General features: G+C 38.1%; 1 protein-coding gene across 6 annotated transcripts in view; it reads right to left on the bottom strand.

Annotated features, from left to right (window-relative positions):
• AKT3 (AKT serine/threonine kinase 3) overlaps positions 1 to 20,798 on the bottom strand; it is a 392,413-nt gene that overhangs the window by 142,984 nt on the left and 228,631 nt on the right. For all 6 annotated transcript variants that reach the window (XM_082470477.1, XM_082470480.1, XM_082470479.1 and 3 more), the window contains one exon: positions 13,988 to 14,119. In XM_082470477.1, coding sequence (XP_082326603.1) covers positions 13,988 to 14,119 — 132 coding nt within the window. The remainder of the gene's footprint in view (positions 1 to 13,987; positions 14,120 to 20,798) is intronic.

Here is a 20,798-nt window from a genome sequence, read left to right as displayed (position 1 = left end):
CATACCCTACATTCAATCTGTCAGGCAATCCTGACGGCTCTTCATCAAAATATACCCCGGATTGATTACGTCTTACCACCTCCACTGCTAATACCCTAATGTAAGCCACTATATCAATTATCTGGATTATTGCCATTAACTCCTAACAAACTCCCTGCTTCCAACACACAGTCTATTCTCAACACTGTAGCCAAAGTGATGATATTAAGATGAAAATTATATCATGTTACTATACTGCTTAAAAACTTCCAATGGCTTCCCACTACACTGAGTAAAAACCAATATCCTTACAACATCTACCACTACCCTAAACAACCCTCCACTACTCTTACTCTACACAAGCCATGCTAGACTAGATTCCTAGCTATTTTTAAAATATGCTGCTTCCTCAGTGCTTTTTTGATTGTGATTGCCTCTGTCTGGAATATTCTTCCTCCCAAATACCTGAAGTCTTCCTCCCAAATACCTTGCTTCCTCATTTCCTTCAAATGTTCACTGAAATTTCACTTTCTCAGTGAGGTCTTCTGTGATCATTCTATTTAAAACTACAAAAACCACAAAAATCACAAACACCACTATTCCTTGTTTCCCTACCCTACTTAATTTTTCTCCATGGTATGTATTAATTTCTTACATACTACGATTTACTCATTTGTCACGTGTCCGTTTCCTGACTAAAATGTAATTTCCAAAGGGGAAGAATTTTGGTCAGTCTTATTCAGTCACATATTCCCATTGCCTAGGGCAGTAACTAGTAAATAATTAGGTGTTCAATTTATATTTGTTGAAAGAAAGAATGAGTGAATCATTAAATAGCGAATGATGACCCTAGGAATGATGCTAAAGAATGATAGAATCTTCACGACTGCAAGAAGCAAATCCAGAACACAAATCAATGAAATCATACCTCCGATAGCACAATGACAGATGATGAAGATGCAGCAGATCAAAGCAAATACATTCATTATCTGCTTCCTACAGTAAACCACAATCATTTGCACAATAGATAATACAGAGGTTCATGAGAATCTGAAAGAATGGATCAAAGAAGCTGGCAGATGATAAGAATTTCTGGTTAGGGGCCAGCACTTAATAACTTAAAAGCCAAGGAAAGAGAAATGTCAGTAGTCAAGTCAAAGCACTGGTTTGATATTTTAATAGGTGTATGTGTAGGGAAGAATGAACTCAGAAGGCCTGGATTGCTCAAACCCTGTACACTCACAAGGAAAGTCAATCCTCAGGACTGTCCCTTGGCTAGTTCCTGGGAAATAAGCTCTGATCCCTTGGAATATTCTACCTGGTAAGAGCATTTTTGCATGCCAGAGATCTTGGGCCATATGACACCAGTTTGACTCGACAGTTCATGCAAACAACAGGAAGAATGATGAATGCTGTGTGCCTGATTTTGCTCAGGGTGGCTAGGGAAACCACACAGGTGCTGCTTGCCTACATGACTCACTTAAAATAAAAATCCGGGAAACCAAGGCTTGGGTGAGTTTCCTGGGTTGACAACGCTTTGCACATGCTGTCACACATTGTTACTGGGGGAATTAAGTGAATCCGTGTGACTTTACTGGGAGAGGACACCTGAAAGGTTTTTCCTGGACTTTGTCCCATATAACTTTTCCTTTTGTTGATTTTAATCTGTATGTTATCACTACAATAAGCCATAACCACTAGTATATCAGCTTTCCTAGATCCGTGATTCCTAATGAAATATTAAGCCTGAGAGTGGTCTTAGGGACCACTGACATTTAGCATCAGAAATAGGACTTGTTAGGAGTGATGTCAACAAGATGGAGGGCTAGGAGGTCCCAATATTAGGTTATCCTACAAAAACAACGAACAACTACAAACTGATGAAAACAGCTTTTGAAAAGCTCTGGACTACAATGAAATCAGCAGAAAGCAATGAAGCAGCATAAACCCTGTAGAGTTTTTAAAAACGAGGATGGCTGCCAGAAAAGTATAGGAAGCATTTTACCTGTGACATCCCATCCTCTAGACCAGAGCAGTTAGGCACCAAAAAAGATGGCCTCAGAGGGATTTCCCCCTATGGGGAAAATAAGAGCAAGAGAACTCCAACAAGCTTCACTGCCGTGGTTGTGTGCAGCTTTCACTACTGAGGATTCCCACAGTCTTCACCAACACTGACTGAACTCAGCTAACAGAGCTGCCGAAAGTCCACACCACCCCAGCTCCTCTCTGGGGCAGGAGCTGTGCTGCGGATGACACCTGGCCCCAGGGACCCTAGTCACTGCTGTGTCTGGCTCCCTGGATCTCAGGATGCCACAAAATCTAGCCATCCACAAAGCCAAGCTACTGCTGCTCTGAGCCCTACCACTGAGTCCTAATCAGGGCTTTGACCTGCCATACAAGGGCTACTACTCTGTCTCCTGCCTTCCATGTCCCACTTTAGGGCTCTACCATGCCACAACCAGGGCCATGGCTGCTCTGCTTGTGTTCCACTCCCAGGACCCAGCTGCAGCTTTGACCTGCCATAAATGGGGCTGTGTCACTGCTCTGTACCCTGCCACTGGGTCCCAAGTTGTAGCTTTAACCAGTCATAACTTGGGCTGCAATACCACTGCTCTGCACCCTACCCCTGGGTCCTAAGACAGGACTTTGACCTGTCATAAGGAGCCACTCTGCTGCTGCTCTGCACCCTGGCCCTAGGGTGCCGACACACGGCTTTAATGGGCCATTACCAAGCAATGTTGCCACTGTTCTGCAACCACCCTTGGGTCCTAAATTGTGGCTTTGATCTGCCATCATCAGGCTGTGCTGCTGCAACTCTGTTTCCTGTCCCTGGGTTTCTGTCACCATTTGACCTGCCATTACAGGGCCACATGCTGCTGCACAGCACACCGTCCTTGGGGTTCCAAGTCAGAGCTCTGACCCACCATAACTGGGGCAGGTGGTGCTACAGCTGCTCTATACCCTGCCCCCCGGGTTGAAAGTCAGGGCTTTGACCTGCCCATCAGTAGATTGTGCTGTTGGAGCTCTGCAACCGACCCCAGAGTTCTAAGTTGCTGCTATGACCCAACATCACTGGGGCCAATCTGTTACTGATCTGTAACTGCCCCCTGGGTCCTAGGCCATGGTTATGACTTACCATTGCTGAGGCCAAGATGCTGCTGCTATAAAACAGAACCGTGAGGCCAGAGTCAGGTATTTGACCAACCATCTATAAGAAGTACACTACTGTACTCTGGCTCTGGGTCCCAAGCCACTGCTGAACCCTGTCATCCCAGGAATCCTGCTGCTACTGCATTCCCCTTTACCCCAGGGCCTGAGTCACTGTGGTGATTCCCAGGAACCCAGACCACAGTTCCATGGAAAGTCTTCACGTGCCTGCACCTCAGAAACCAGTGCCACTGCCACTGAAAGTGTACCTGTGCCCCCACGACTCAGGTGTTGTGGTAGCTCTGTGAGCACCAGGTCCCAGGATACCAGTTCCACTGATGCCCTGAGTGTCAGCACACCAGCCCTGCCATCAAGAGGGATTCCCTTGGCTAGAATTTTGACAGGCAAAAAAGAATAGTAGGATCCCAGCAGCTTTTGCCACCACTGCCATCCACATCTTCTAAAGGAAGATGTCACAATCTACGCTGATGTTGACCTCAGCTGACAGAGCTGCATGGAAAGGACTTTAGTGTGCCCTCCCTGGAACCAGAGACACTGCACCCTACCCAGCTGGCATATTCACAGTCATCTTTAGGTGATCATCTTTCCCCAGTGAAGCTAGTCTTAAAAAGCTGAAAAAGGCAACTGCTCCCTTGAATGCACGGTTATCAACTCAAAGACATTAGAAACATGAAGAAGCAAGAAAACATGACACCACCAAAAGTTCACAATAAGTTTCCAATAACTGACACCAAAGAAATGGATTTGAGTTACGTGAAAAAGAATTCAGAGTGTTTAAGGAAGCTTAGCAAGATTCAAGTGAACGCAGAGACACAGCTAAATGAACTCAGAAGAACAATACATGAACAAAACAAGAAGTTTGACAAACTAGTAGAAATGATAAAAAAAGAACCGATCAGAAATTCCAGAGCTGGAGAATACAAAGAATGAAATGAAAAGTGCGATAGAGAAAATTAACAGTAGGCTCAATAAGGCAAAAAAAAAACAATGTGTGAACTTGAACACAGATCCCTTGACATTTTCCAGTCAAAGAAAAAGATGTAAGAATGAAAGAGTAAAGAAAGCCTCTGTGACTTATGGGATACCACAGAATGAAACAATATTCAAATTATAGAAATCCAGAAAAGGAAGGGACAAAGGAACACAAAACATATTTAAAGAAATAAGGGCTTAAAACTTCTCTAAGCTGGAGAGAGATATGGACACCCAGGTACACAAAGCCCAAAGCTCCCCAAACAGATTCAACCAAAAGAGATTTTTACCAAGATACACTGTAAACAAGCTCTTAAAAAATCTAAGACAAAGAGAATTTTGAAAGCAGCAAGAGAAAATGTATTCATCACATACAAAGAAACTCCAATAAAGCTATCAGCATATTTTTCAACAGAAATCTTGCAGGCCAGGAGAGAGTGAGATGATATATTCAAAGTGCTCAAAGAAAAAAAGAACTATCAACTTAGAACACATTACCCAGCAACCCTGTCCTTTAAAAATGAATGAAATATAAAGACTTTCCCAGAAAAACAAATGTTGAGGAAATTTATCAGTCGACGGCTTTACAGAAAATGTTAAAGGGAGTTCTTCAAGCTGAAATGAAAAGATATTAATCAGTAACATAAAAACATATAACTGTACAGAATTCACTGGTAAAGGTAATTATACAAATCTGAAACACTCTAAAACTGCAGTGGCAGTGTGTAAGTCACTTTGATCTCTAGCATACAGGTTAAAAGACAAAGCATTAAAAATAATTATAGGTACAATATTTTGTTAATGGATACAGAATATAAAAAATATAAGTTGGGACATCAATAACATAAAATGTTGGGGGGGAAGTAAATGTGTAGGACTTTTAAAATCAATTGAAGTTAAAATGTTATCAACTTAAAATAGACTGCTATAACTATAAAATGTATTATGAACAGCAGGATAATCACAAAGCAAAGAACTCTGATACACAAATGATAAAAAGAATCAAATATACCACTATATAAAATGAACAATTCACAAAGAAAGCAAGCGAGGAAGAAAAGAAAAAAGAAACTATAAAATAATTAGAAAGCAATTAACCAGATGGTGATAGTAAATCTTTCACCATCAATAATTCCTTAAGGGGCTTCCCTGGTGGCGCAGTGGTTGAGAGTCTGCCTGCCAATGCAGGGGACACGGGTTCGAGCCCTGCTCTGGGAAGATCCCACATGCCACGGAGCAACTGGGCCCGTGAGCCACAATTACTGAACCTGCACGTCTGGAGCCTGTGCTCCACAACAAGAGAGGCCGCGATAGTGAGAGGCCCGCACACTGCAATGAAGAGTGGCCCCTGCTTGCCACAACTAGAGAAAGCCCTCACACAGAAACGAAGACCCAACACAGCCATAAATAAAATAAATAAATAAAATTTAAAAAAAAAGAAAAAAAAAATTCCTTAAAATATAAATGGTTTAACATCTCCAATTAAAAAACACAGAGTTGCCGAGTGGATAAAAATACAAACCCCAACTACATGCTGCCTAAAACAGACTCACTTAAGTTTTAAGGAAACTCATATGATGAAAGGGAAGGGATGGAAGAGGATATTCCATGTAAATGGAAACCAAAAGAGACAAGGGGTAGCTATACTTCTATCAGACAAATAGACTTTAAGTCCAAAGTTGTAGGAATTGAACTTTAAGTTCAATTTCGACTTTAAGTCGAAAGTTGTAAGAGAAAAAGAAGGTCATTATATAACGATAAAGGGATCGATTCATCAAGAGGACATAACAATTGTAAATATATACACACCCAATATGAGAGCATCAAAATATATTAAACAATTGTCACCAAATATGAAGGCTGAAATAGACAGCAATGCAATAATAGTAAAGGACTTCAGTACCCCACTTTCAACAATGGAAAGATCATCCATATAGAAAATCAACAAGACAATAATGGATTGAACTACACTTTAGAGCAAATGGACCTAACAGATATATACAAAAGATTCCATCCAACGGCTTCACAATACATATTCTTCTCAAGTATACACGAAACATTCTCCAGGATGGAGTATATGTTAGATCACAAAACAAGTCATAACAAGTTTCAAAAGATTAAAATTATACCAACTATAGTTCCCAACCACTGTAGTATGAAACTAAAAATAACAGGAGTAAAGCTGCAAAGCTCACAATTATACAGAAAATAAGCAAAACACTTCTGAAGAACCAATGAGTCAAAAAAGAAATCAAAAGGGAAATCAAAAAATTCTTGAGACAAAGGAAATGGAAACACAGTGCACCAAAATTTATGGAATACAGAAAAAGAAATTCTAATAGGAAAGTTGGTAGTGATAAATGCCTACATTAAGAAAAAAGAAAAATCTAAAATAAAGAACCTAATTTTACTCTTTAAGGATCTAGAAAAAGAACACAGTAAGCCCATAGTTGACAGAAGGAAGGAAATAATATAGAGCAGAAATGAATGAAACAAAGATTAGAAAGACACTTTTTAAAAAAATCAACAAAACTAAGAGTTGGCTTTTTGAAAAGATAAAATTTACAAACCTTTACCAAAACAAATTAAGAAAAGAGGAGAGGGCTTCCCTGGTGACGCAGTGGTTAAGAATCCGCCTGCCAATGCAGGGAACACAGGTTAAAGCCCTGGTCCGGGAAGATCTCACATGCTGCGGAGCAACTAAGCCCATGCACCACAACTACTGAGCCCACGTGCTACAACTACTGAAGCCCACATACCTAGAGCCTGTGCTCCACAACAAAAGAAGCCAACGCAATGAGAAGCCCACGCACCGCAATGAAGAGTAGCTCCTGTTTGCTGCAACTAGAGAAAGCCCACACGAAGCAACTAAGACCCAATGCAGCCAAAAATAAATAAACAAAATAAATTAATTTAAAAAAAAGAAAGAAAAGAGAAGAGATGACTCAAATGAAATCATAAACAAAAGGGAGAACATTCAAAACTGATACCACAGAAATATAAAGGATCATAAGGGTCAGTGAACAATTATACGATAACAAATTAGATAACTCAGAAAAAATGGATAAATTCCTAGAAACATACAACTTACCAAGACTGAATCATGAAGTAATAGGATGTCTGAACAGATGAATAATGAACATGGAGTTTGCATCAGTAATCACAAATCTCCCCAAAAATAAAAGCCCAGGAGCAGATGGCCTCAATGGTAAATTCTATCAACATTTAAAGAAAAATTAATACCAGTCCTTCTTCTGAAACTCTTCAAGAATATAGAAGATGACAAAACACTCTAAACTCATTTTATTAGGCCAGTGTTACCAGGATACCAAAAAGCACACAACACCACCACAGAAAAAGAAAATTACAGACCAATACCTTTGATGAATATAGATGCAAAACTCCTAAATAAGATATTAGCAAACTGAATTCAACAATACATTAAAAGGATCATATACCACAATCAAGTGGGATTTATTCCAGACATGCCAGGATGGTTCAACATCTGCAAATCATTCAACGTCATACACCCCATTAACAAGAGGAAGGATAAAAATCATATGATCATTTCAATAGATAAAGAAAAAGCATCTGACAAAATTCAACATCCATTTCTGATAAAAACTCTCAATAAAGTGGCTATAGAGGGAACATACCTCAGCATAATAAAGGCCATATACGACAAATTCACAGCTAACATCACACTCAGTGGAAAAAAGCTGAAAGCTTTTCCTCTAAGCACAGGAGCAACACAGGAGGCCCAACCTACCACTTTTATTCAGCATTGTATTGGAAGTCCTAGCCAGAGCAATTAGAAACAAAAAAATAAAATAAAAGGAATCTAAATCAGAAAGGAAGTAGTAAACCATCTCTATTTGCATAAGACATAATCTTATATACAGAATACCCTAAAGAGTAGTAGAACTAATAAACAAATGCAGTAAAGTTGCAGGATACAAAATCAATATACAAAAATTAATTGGTTTCTATACACTAATAACAAAGTCTCAAAGAGAGAAAAGTTTTTAATTTTTTAAAAAAGTTTTTAAAAATACCATTTATAACTGCATTAGAGAAATTAAAATACTAAAGAACAAATTTAAACAAGGAGGTAAAAGACTTGTACATCTAAAACTACAAGGCTTTGATAATTCAGTGCAATCCCTATCAAAATTCCAATGACATTTTTCACAGAAATAGAACAAAAAAACCTAAAATGTGTATGTAACAACAAAGACCCCAAATAGCCAAAGCAATCTTGAGAAAGAACAAAGCTAGAGACATCATGCTCCCTGATTTCAAACTATATTGCAATACTATACTCGTCAAAATGACATTGTATTGGCATAAAGACAAACACAAATATCAATGGAACAGAACAGAGTGCCCAAAAATAAACCCATGCATATATGGTCAATTAACTTACAACTAAGGAACCAAGAACACATGATGGGGAAAGGACACTCTCTTCAATAAATGGTGCTAGGAAAACTAAGCAGCCACAAGCAAAAGAATGAAACTGGACCACTTTCTCACACCATACACAAAAATCAACCCCAAATGGATTAAAAACTTGAATGTAAGACCTAAAACATGAAATTACTAGAAAAAATATAGGTGGTAAGCTTCTTGACACCAGTTGTGTCAATTAATTTTTTTAATTTGATATCAAAAAGAAAAATCAATAAATGGCTTATGCACAGCAAAGGAAACCATCAACAAAATGAAAATAAAACCTACTAAATGGGAGAAAATATTTGCAAGTCATGTATCTGGTAAGGGTTTAATATCCAAAATATTAAGAACTCATATAACTTAATAGCAAAAAAACAAACAATCTTATTAAAAAATGGTCAGAGGATCTGAATAAACAATTTTCCATAGAAAACATACAGATGGCCAACAGGCACATGAAAAGGTGCTGAACATCACTAACCATCATGGAAATGCAAATCCAAACCACATAGAGCTATCACCTCACACCTGTTAGAATGGCAAGAAATAAATGTTGGCGACGGTGTGAAGAAAAGAAACCCCCGTACACAGTAGGTGAGAATGTAAACTGATGTAGCCACTATATAAAACAGTATGGAAGTTTGTCAAAAAAATTAAAACTACAATCTGATCCAGCAACTAAACTTCTGGGTATTTGTCCAAAGGAAACAAAATCACTATTGTGAAAAGAAAGCTGCACTCCCCTGTACATTGCAGCATTATTTACAATAGCCAAGACATGGAAACAATTTATAAATCCATGTATCCATCAATGGCTGAATGGAAAAAGAAAATGTGATACACACAGTGGAATATTATTCGGCCACAAAAAGAAGTAAATCTTGCCACTTGCAATAATATGGAAGGGACTTGAGGGCATTTTGCTAAGTGAAATAAGTCAGTGAAAGACAAATACTGTATGATTTCACTTATATGTGGAGGAAGGAAGGAAGGAAGGGAGAAAGAAACAGGGAAAGAAAGAGAGAGAGAGAAAGGGAGGGAGGGAGGAAGACAGAGGAAGGAAGGAAGGAAGGAAGGAAGGAAGGAAGGAAGGAAGGAAGAAAGAAAGAAAGAAAGAAAGAAAGAAAGAAAGAAAGAAAGAAAGAAAGAAAGAGGAAGAAAGAAAAGAAAGAAAGAAAGGAGAGAAAGAAAGGCCTGAACTCACAGAGAACAGCCTAGAAGCAGTAGGTGGGCAAAATGGGTGATGGTGGTCAAAAGGTACAAAATTCTGAATGAAAACAGAAATCAACCACAGAAAGAAAAATGTGAAAAGAACAAACACGGGGAGACTAAACAACATGCTACTTAAAAATCAATGAGTCAACGATGAAATCAAAAAAGGAATCAGAAAATACTTCGAGGCAAACGAAAATGATAACACAACCTTACAAAATCTATGGGATTCAGCAAAACAGTGTTAAGAGAAAAGTACATAGGGATACAGGCCTTCCTCAAGAAACAAGTAAAATAAACAAATAAACAACCTAACCTACCACCTAAAAGAATTAGAAAAAGAAGAACAAACAAAACCCAAAGTCAGCAGAAGACAAGAAATTATAAGATCAGAGATTGAATAAATAAAATAGATTAAAAAAAAACCCAGAAAAGATCAATAAAACCTAGAGCTGTTTTTTTTGAAAAGATAAAATCGAGAAACCTCTAGCCAAGCACACCAGGAAGAAAAGAGAGAGGACCCAAATAAACAAAATAAGAAATGAAAGAGATGTAACAACAACCAATACCACAGAAATACAAAAAATCATAGAGAATACTATGAAGAGCTGTATGCCAAACACTGGACAACCTAGAAGAAATGTACATCTCTAAAAACATACAGTCTGCCAAAACTAAGTCAAGAAGAAACAGATAATTTGAACACACCAATCACTAGATGTGAAAGAGAATGTGTAATTTTAAAATTCTGTCAAACAAAAATCCAGGATCAAACTGCTTCACTGGGGATTCTAACAAACAAACAAAGAAGAATTCATAACGATCCTTCTCAAACTATTCTGAAAAACTGAAAGAGGAGGGAACACTTCCAAATTTATTCTATAAGGCCACCAAGACCCAGATACCAACACCAGACAAAGACATTACAAAAAAAGAAAATTATAAGCCAATATCTTTGATAAATTTAGATGCAAAAATCCTCAACAAAATATTAGCAAACCGAATCCAACATGACATAAAAAGGATCATGCACCATGATCAACTTGGATTCATTCCAGGGTCAGAAGGATGGTTCAACATATACAAATCAATCAATGTGATATACCACATTAAAAAAAAAGGAGAGACAAAAACCACATGATCATCTCAATAGATGCAGAAAAAGTATTTGACAAAATTCAACATTCATTTATGATAAAAACGTTCACCAAAGTAGGTATAGAGGGAAAGGGAACAGATTTCAACATATTAAAGGCCATTTACAGCAAAACAACAGCCAACACAAAATGAACAGTTAAAAGCTAAAAGACTTCCCGCTAAATTCAGGAACAAGACAAGGATTCCCACTCTTACCATTTCTATTCAACATAGCATTGACAGTCTTAGCCAAAGCAATCAGATAAGAAAAGAAATAAAAGGTATCCAAATTGGGAGGAAAGAGATAAAACTGTCATTAATTGCAAATGACATGATACTCTTATAGAGAACTATAAAGTTGCCACATAAAAACTATTAGAACTAATAAATGAATTCAGCAAGATAGCAGGATAAAAGACCAATATACACAAATGGGTTTCTTTACACTAATAATGATATATCAACAAGAGGAAGTAAAAAGGCAATCCCATTTGAAATAGTGTAAAAAAAATAAAATAAAATATCTAGGAAGAAACTTAACCAAGGAGATGAAGATCTATACATTGAAAACTATAAAACACTGATAAAGGAAACTGAAGATGATTCAATGATGAAATGGAATGCCCATGGATTGGAAGAATTAATATAATTAAAATGGCCATACTACCCATTAAATCTACAGATTTAATGCAATTCCTGTCCAAATACCTATGACATTATTCACAGAGCTAGAACAAATATTCCTAAAATTTATATGGAGCCACAAAAGACCCCAAATTGCCAAAGCAATCTTGAGACAGAAGAACAGAGCTGGAAATATCATGCTCCCTGACATCAGACTATATTACAGAGCTACAGTAATTAAAACTGCATGGTACTGGAACAAAAACAAATATATAGCTCAATGGTACAAAATAGAGAGCCCAGAAATAAACCCATGCACCTACAGTCAATCTTCGACAGAAGAAGCAAGTATATAAGATGGAGAAAAGACAGTTTCTTCAACAAGTAGTGATGGGAAAGCTGGATAGCTGTATGTAAATCACTGAAATTAGAACACTCCCTCACACCATATACAAGAATAAACTCAAAATGATTTAAACACCTAAATATAAGACAAGACACCATAAAAATCCTAGAAGAGAACATAGGCAAAACATTCTAGGACATAAATTGAAGCAATATTTTCTTAGATCAATATTCAAAAACAAAAGAAATAAAAGCAAAAATTAAAAATGGGACCTAATTAAACTTAAAAGCTTGTGCACATCAAAGGAAACCATCAACAAAACAAAAAGACAACCTATCGAATGGGAGAAAAATATCTGCAAATGATGCTACCAACAAGGAGTTAATATCTAAAATATACAAGCAGGTCATGGAACTCAATATCAAAAAAAAAACAATCCAATTAAAAAATGGGCAGAAGACCTAAGTAGACATTTCTCCAAAGAAGATGCTCAACATCACTAATTATTAGAGAAATGCAAATCAAAACCACAATGAAGTATCACCTCACACCTGTCAGAATGACTAGCATCACTAAGTCCACAAATAATACATGTTGGAGAGGGTATGGAAAAAAGGGAACCCTCCTACATTGTTGGTGGGTATGTAAATTGATGCAGCCACTATGGAAAACAGTACAGAGATGCCTTAAAAAACTAAAAACAGAGCTACCATATGATCCAGCAATCCCACTCCTGGGCATATATCTGGAAAAGACAAAAACTCTAATTCAAAAAGATATACGAACCTCAATGTTCACAGCAGCACTATTTACAATAGGCAAGACATGGAAATGACCCAAGTGCCCATCAGTAGACAGTTGGCTTAAGAAGATGTGGCATACACACACACACACACACACACACACACACATATATGTATGTATGTATATGTGTGTATATATACACATACACACACAATGGAATATTACTCAGTCATAAAAAAGAATGACATAATGCCATTTGCAGCAACATGAATGGACCTAGAGATTATTATACTTAGTGAAGTAAGTCAGACAAAGACAAATACTATATGATATCACTTTTATGTGGAATCTAAAAAAAAATAAATGAATCTATATACAAAACAGAAATAGACTCATAGACATAGAAAACAAACTTATGGTTACCAGAGGGGAGGGACTAATTAGGAGTATGGGATTAACAGATTCAAACCACTATACATAAAATAGATAAGCAACAAGGATTTACTGTATATCTCGGAATTATATTCAGTATCTTGTAATAACCTATAATGGAATATAATCAGAAAAAATAACTGAATCATTATGCTGTACACTTGAAACTAACACACTATTGTAAATCAACCATAATTTATAATATTTTAATTCTTCAGTTTAATAAATAAATATATATATTTTAAAATACAAATTATAGTTATAAAATAAAGAATTCATGGGGATTTAATGTACAGAATGATAAATACAGTTAATAATGCCATAATGTATATTTGAAACTTGCTAGAAGAATAAATCTTAAAAGGCCTGACCACAAAAAATAAAGCTTGTAACTATGTGTGGTGATGGATTTTAAGTAGAAGTATTGTAGTGATCATTTTAGTTTTATTATTCTAGTATTTTAAATTTATCAAGAATGCTTTTGCATTCAATGATTACATAAAATTTATGGGCACAAATAATCTATGCTAATAATCTATTCTATTCACCGTTTTATTTAATAATAAAAAACTCCGAATGTTGGGGGGAAATATCAAAAAGTATCACTACTGTAATTAGTGATATAGGTCACAAATATATAGTGAAAACATTATCCCAAACACACAAGCATAGAATAAATATTTCCCTCTCAAAGGAATAAAATAGATTCTAATAGTCAGATGATATTACAAACTTTGAAACTTTTAATACTGTAAATAAATATCAATATACAGATATTATTGTAGCTGTAGCCTACAATCAACATTTTGGTTATTTAATGGAATTTCTACACTTTAGTCATGTGCATGCATGCATGAACACACACACTTGTGGACACCATAAACAAAAATTTAATAATCAACTCTAGTAATCAGTTACCTTGGCAATAATAACTTCTTTCTTCAGAATCTTCATAGCATAGTATTTTCCACTTGCTTTCTCTCGAACCAAAATAACTTTCCCAAAAGTGCCTTTACCTAGTAGTTTCAAATAGTCAAAATCATTCATTGTCTGAAAAATACAAATGAAAATACATAATATGAAACATTTGATGCAATGTATTTGTAAACTTATATGTATATATTTGCATTATCTACTCAAAATCAAATTTTACCAACTTCTAAGCACACTTAAATGACGAAGAATCAGAATGGCATTGGCTTTCTCATCACCAATCATGGATGCTGGAAATAATTTAAGCAATTCTCAGATAGTGGAAACAATAATTTTAAACGTAGAATCTCACAACTACTCAAATTATTAGTAAGGGCAAAGGGAAAATAAAATCATTTTCACTCACTTCCAAGAACACAAGTTTCTAAGGATTTAGTAGTGCCACTACTCCCGGACAATGTGACAATCAAAAATGTCCTCCACAAACATTTCCAAATATATCTAAGAGAAAAGTATTGAAGGGAGTGTTTGAGAATGTACTATATTAAAATAAGGATGGACTCCAAGAAAGAGAAAGATACATGTATAAGAAATGTTGAAAACAATTCTGGAGCCCAGTGCAAAGAAACAGAAGAACAACAGCAGTATATCTTCTGAGAAAGCAACTGGTCCAAGGCAGAAGGAGGAGTCATGGAACTCTAAGAATGTCTTTAATCTGCCTATTTTCAGTTTCATTTCTCATTCCCATTTCTAAGTAGTGATTACCAGGATTTTGCCAAGCAGAATTACTATTGCTCTCTATAGCCCCCTCTATGAATGCTTTCCCTACTCTATTTATCCACAAACTTCCAAAATTTTGATGATGTTTCTCCACTAATGTCCTTCTCTCACACAGCTTTTCATTTTCGTGGGCTTGTCCCTTTTAAAAATTCCTCTGCTATTATTTTAATAGGCTTTTAGATGAAAGAGGAGGTATGCGCAGTTTATCATCTTAAATTTAAATTCGGTTTAGAGGGATTTAAAAATAACAATTTAAGGATCTGGGGTTTTATCCTACCAACAATCAGAAGTTATTGAAGATTTTTGTGCCTTTTTAGAAGTATTTCTTTCCTCTTTACCACCCATTTGAAGTAAATGTCAGAAATGTCTCAAACAGATGACCTCAGCTTCTACCTTAAGAAACTAGAAAAACAGCAAATTAAATCCAAAAGAATTAGTAGAAAAAAATAATAATGATCAGGGCAGAAATCAATTAGGGACTTCCCTGGTGGTCCAGTGGTTAAGAATGCATGCTTCCATTGCAGGGGGTACGGGTTTGATCCCTGGTCAAGGAAGTGGATTCCTACATGCTGTGTGCATGGTGCAATGCGGCCGAAAAAAAGAAAGAAAAGAAAAAAAAATCAATTAAATTTTAAGAAGAAAGAAAAGGAGAGGAGGTCACGATGGCGGAGGAGTAGGAGGACGTGGAGTTCATCTCTCCCTACAAATGCATCAAGAATACATCTACAAATGGAACAGTTCTCAGAGAGCACAGGCTGAAAGTTAGCAGAGGACCTCAGTCACCTAAAAGGACAAGAAATCCCCACGTAACTGGGGAGGATGAAAGAAAGAAGAAGCAAAAAAGAAGAGGTTGCCACATCTTGGGAAGCCCCTCACTGGCAGGGAGATTAGTTGGCACAGAAGGGGAGTTTCGGGGGTTATCAGAAGAGAGCGCAGCACCCGGTCTGTGGCAGGCAGGACAGAGTGAGACCTACACAGATGGTCTGTGCCACAGCCCTGTGTGCCCCAGTCTGAGACGTGTGTCCCAGTGTGGAAAGGGGCTGGGTGCTGGACTGTGGGGTTTGGGGAGTAAATCCGGGGAGAGGATTGCTGTTGGCTGTGAGGAGACAGCATGAGGAGACGGGAGTGAGGAAATCCACAACTGGGAATGCTTGTGGAGGAAACTGAGACTGCCATAGCAGGAAAGGGCCATTGTTAAGTGACACAGAAGGGGAGGAGCTGCCATTGCAGCCTTTCTCCCCATGTACTGGCCCTTGCCTCCCTGGGCACTAGGAAGGGCCCCCACTGGGGCCGGCTCTCTCGCGGCCTCTGGCTTCCCTATGTGCCTCGTCAACGCCAGGGAAGGCTCTCTTGCACCCGTGGCTGAGCACTAGGAAGGGCCACCACAGGGGCCAACTATTTCATGCCCGCAGCCACCGGTTTCCCCATGCACCTGTCACTGCCAGGGGTCCCGCGACCCTGGCTGCTACACAGCCTCCGAGTCCCCTCCTCGCCAGGGCAAACTCATATGATCCAGGGCAGCCTCAAAAGCAGACCCCTGTGGGTGACCCACATGCAGAGGTGCGGTTGTAACCACAGCTAAGCCCCAGGGGACATCAACTAAGGAAGAAAAGCCGAAATCTCTCCTCGTAGCTGTGCAATCTGTGAAATGACATCTCCAAGAGTGGCCTTGTAAACTCAGAGCCTACAGAACATCTGAACAAACAAGCAGTGCTCCCACAGAAAACACAAGCCTAGCTTTAGCAGCTGTAGATTCTGTTGGCACATACACATGTAGGTTGGGCCAGGCTAAGGATGGAGCTTGCCCCATAGCAACAACAGTGGGTCCAGATCCATGATTACTGCAATCCTGGGACCTGACTTCAGTGGCTCTCCGTAAGTTTAAGAAAACTGAAATCATATCAAGCATCTTTTCCGACCACAATGCTATGGGATTAGATATCAATTACAGGAAAAAAACTGTAAAAACCACAAACACATGGAGGCCAAACAATATGTTACTAAATAACCAATGGACCACTGAAGAAATCAAAGAGGAAATAAAAACATACCTAGAAACAAACGATAATGAAACAATGATGATCCAAAACCTATGGGATGCAGCAAAAGCAGTTCTAAGAGGGAATTTTATAGCAATACAATCTTAACTCAGGAAACAAGAAAAATCTCAAGTAAACAACCTATCTTTACACCTAACACAACTCGACAAAAAAGAACAAACAAAACCTAAAGTTAGTAGAAGGAAAGAAATCATAAAGATCAGAGCAGAAATAAATGACATAGAGACAAAGAAAACAAAAGCAAAGATCAATGAAACTAAAAGCTGGTTCTGTGAGAAGATTAACAAAATTGATAAACCTTTAGCCAGACTCATCAGGAAAAAAGGGAGAGGACTCAAATCAATAAAATTAGAAATGAAAAAGGAGAAGTTACAAAGGACACCACAGAAATACAAAGGATCATAAGAGACTACTACAAGCAACTCTATGCCAATAAAATGGATAACCTAGAAGAAACAGACAAAGCCTTAGAAAGGTACAATCTCCTAAGACTGAAACAGAAAGAAATAGAAAACATGAACAGACTAATCACAAGTACTGAAATTGAAACTGTGATTTAAAAACTTCCAACAAACAAAGGTCCAGGACCAGATGGCTTCACAGGTGAATTCTATCAAAGAATAGTTAACACTTATCCTTCTCAAACTATTCCAAACAATTGAAGAGAAAAGAACACTCCCAAACTTGCTCAACGATGCCACCATCACCCTGATACCAAAACCAGACAAAGATAACACAAAAAAAGAAAATTACAGGCCAATATCACTGATGAACATAGACACAAAAATCTTCAACAAAATATTAGCAAACCAAATTCAACAACACATTCAAAGGATCATAAAGATGGCAGACTAGAAGGACATGGAGTTCGCATATCCTCACAACTAGGGCACCTACCACGTGGGGGACCACGGAAACCTAAGGGGACAGGAGGAACACCAGAGCAACAGAGTAAGACATGGTGGGGAGGGAGGAGGGAGGAGAAGTGGAGTCAGGATGGAACTGGAGCCTTGGAGGGGCGGCTGGGGGAGGGAAGGGGTTCCCACTCTTGGGAAGCCCACCGACAGTGAGGGGATCAACAGGGATGGCAAAAGACCGTCGGGAGAACAAAGGATTGGAAGGGAACGCAGCCAGTGTTTCCCCTGCCCACTTGGGCACCAGAAAGCCTGCTGAGGTCCTAATCAGCCGATCTCTGTGGCTCCCTCCAGCCATGCTGAGCATAAGCCCCGCCCTCACCCAGAACCTTACCTCTGCACTTCACACTCCGAGACCCCCTACGACCAAGTTGGGCCTAAACCTTGCCCCTGCACCTCCACCCAGCGCCTTACCTCTGAACTCCGCACTCCGAGGCCCTCTCCAGCAGTGCTGAATATTCCGGTTGCATGGGTCCTGAGCCTAGGTCCCACCCCCTGCCTAAACCTCACCCTCAACTAAGCCCCACCCCACCCCCACAGCCAAGGCCTTTTCCAGCATTTTTGTTTTCTTTTTAAGGTTGTGGTTCCATTTTATTTTGTTGTTTCAATTTAATTTTTATTTTTTCAAATAAATTTTGAAATTTTTCTTATTTTATTTTGTTCTTTATATATTGTTATCGTTCTGCTCGTTTTGGCTTGCTCCCGCCCACTTTTTTTTTCTGTTGTGGTTCTGTTTTACCTTGTTTTAGTTGTTTCACTTATATTTTTCTTTTTCCTAATATATCTTTTTCTAATTTTTTTTTATTATTTGTTTTTGTACTGCTCCTTTTTTTGGAATTTTATTTTATTTATTTTTTTCTACAGCAGGTTCTTATTAGTTATCTATTTTATACATATTAGTGTATATATGCCAATCCCAGCCTTCCAATTCATCCCACCACCACCACCACCCCACCAGCTGCTTTCCCCCTTGGTGTCCATAACGTTTGTTCTCTACATCAGTCTCTCTATTTGGTCCTTTTTTTTTCTTCTTCTCTTTTGCCACACCACGTGGTTTGAGGGATCTTGGTTCCCAGGCCAGTGATCAGGCCTGAGCTCCCGTGGGGTGTGCGCCAAGCCCAAACCACCGGACTAACAGAGAACCTCAGACAACAGGAAATATTAATCAGAGTGAGGTCTCCCAGAAATCCTCATCTCAACACCAAGACCCGGCTCTAAACAAATGCCTGTAAACTCCAGTGCTGGGCGCCTTGGGCCAAAAAACCAGTAAGACAAGAACACAGTACCACTCATCAAAAAAAATAAGACGACAAAAAAATATGTTACAGACGAAGGAATAAGGTAAAAACCTACAAGACCAAATAAATGAAGAGAAAATAGGCAAGCAATATGAAAAAGAATTCAGAGTAACGATAATAAAGACGATCCAAAATCTCAAAAATAGAATGGAGGCACGGATCAAGGAAATACAAGATATGTTTAACAAACACCAGGTAGAACTAAAAAACAAACAGTGAAGAACAACACAATAACTGAAATGAAAAATACACTAAAAGGAATCAATAGCAGAATAACTGATGCAGAAGAAGGGATAAATGAGCTGGCAGACAGAATAGTGGAAATAACTTCCGAGGAGCAGAATAAAGAAAAGAGACTGGAAAGAACTGAGGACAGTCTCAGAGACGTCTGGGACAACATTAAATGCACCAACATTCGAATTGTAGGGGTCCCAGAAGAAGAACGGAAAGAGAAAGGGTCTGAGAAAATATCTGAAGAAATTAGAGTTGAAAACTTCCCTAACATGGGAAAGGAATTAGTCAATCAAATCCAGGAAGCGCAGAGAGTCCCATACTAGATAAACCCTAGGAGAAACATGGCAAGACACATATTAATCAAACTAACAACAACTAAATTCAAAGAAAAAATATTAAAAACAGTAAGGAAAAAGCAACAAATAATATATAAGGGAATCCCTATAAGGTTATCAGCTGATTTTTCAGCAGAAACTCAGCAGGTCAGAAGGGAGTGGCAGGATATATTTAAAGTGATGAAAGGGAAAAACCTACAAGCAAGATTACTCTACCCATCAAGGATCTCATTCAGATTTGATGGAGAAATCAAAAGCTTTACAGACAAGCAAAAGGTAAGAGAATACAGCACCACCAAACCAGCTTTACGACAAATGTTAAAGGAACTTCTCTAGGCAGGAAACGCAAAAGAAGAAAAATACCCACAAAAACAAACCCCAAACAATTAAGAAATTAGTAATAGTAACATACATATCGATAATCCCCTTGAATGTAAACGGACTAAATGCTCCAAGCAAAAGACACAGACTGGCTGAATGGATACAAAAACAGGACCCATATATGCTGTCTACAAGAGACCCTCTTCAGACCTAAGGACACATACAGACTGAAAGTGAGGAGACGGAAAAAGATATTCCATGCAAAAGGAAATCACAAGAAAGCTGGAGAAGCAATACTCATATCTGATAAAATAGACTTTAAAATAAAGACTGTTACAAGACATAAGGAAGGACACTATATAACAACCAAGGGATCAATCTAAAAAGAAAACATAAAAATTATAAATATTTATGCACTCAACATGGGAGCAACTCAATATATAAGGCAAATGCTAACAGCCAAAAAAGGGGAAAAAGACAGTAACACAATTATACTGAGAGACTTTACACCCCACTAACACCAAAGGACACATCATCCAGCAAGAAAATAAATAAGGAAACACAATCTTTAAATGACACCATAGACCAGATAGACTTAATTGATACTTATAGTACATTCCACCCAAAAGCAGCAGAATACACTTTCTTCTCAAGTGCACACGGAAGATTCTCCAAGATAGATCACATCTTGGGTAAGAAATCAAACACTGGAAAATTTTTACCAATTGAAATCGTGTCAAACATCTTTTCCAACCACAACGCTATGAGATTAGAAATCAAGTAGAGGAAAAGAACTAAAAAACACAAACACATGGAGGCAAAGCACTGCAATGCTAAAATATCAAGAGATCACT

This window comes from Balaenoptera physalus (genome assembly GCF_965194825.1).
Source record: "Balaenoptera physalus genome assembly, chromosome: 1".
Classification (NCBI taxonomy): domain Eukaryota; kingdom Metazoa; phylum Chordata; class Mammalia; order Artiodactyla; family Balaenopteridae; genus Balaenoptera; species Balaenoptera physalus.
This window is presented reverse-complemented; position numbering and strand designations above follow the sequence as displayed.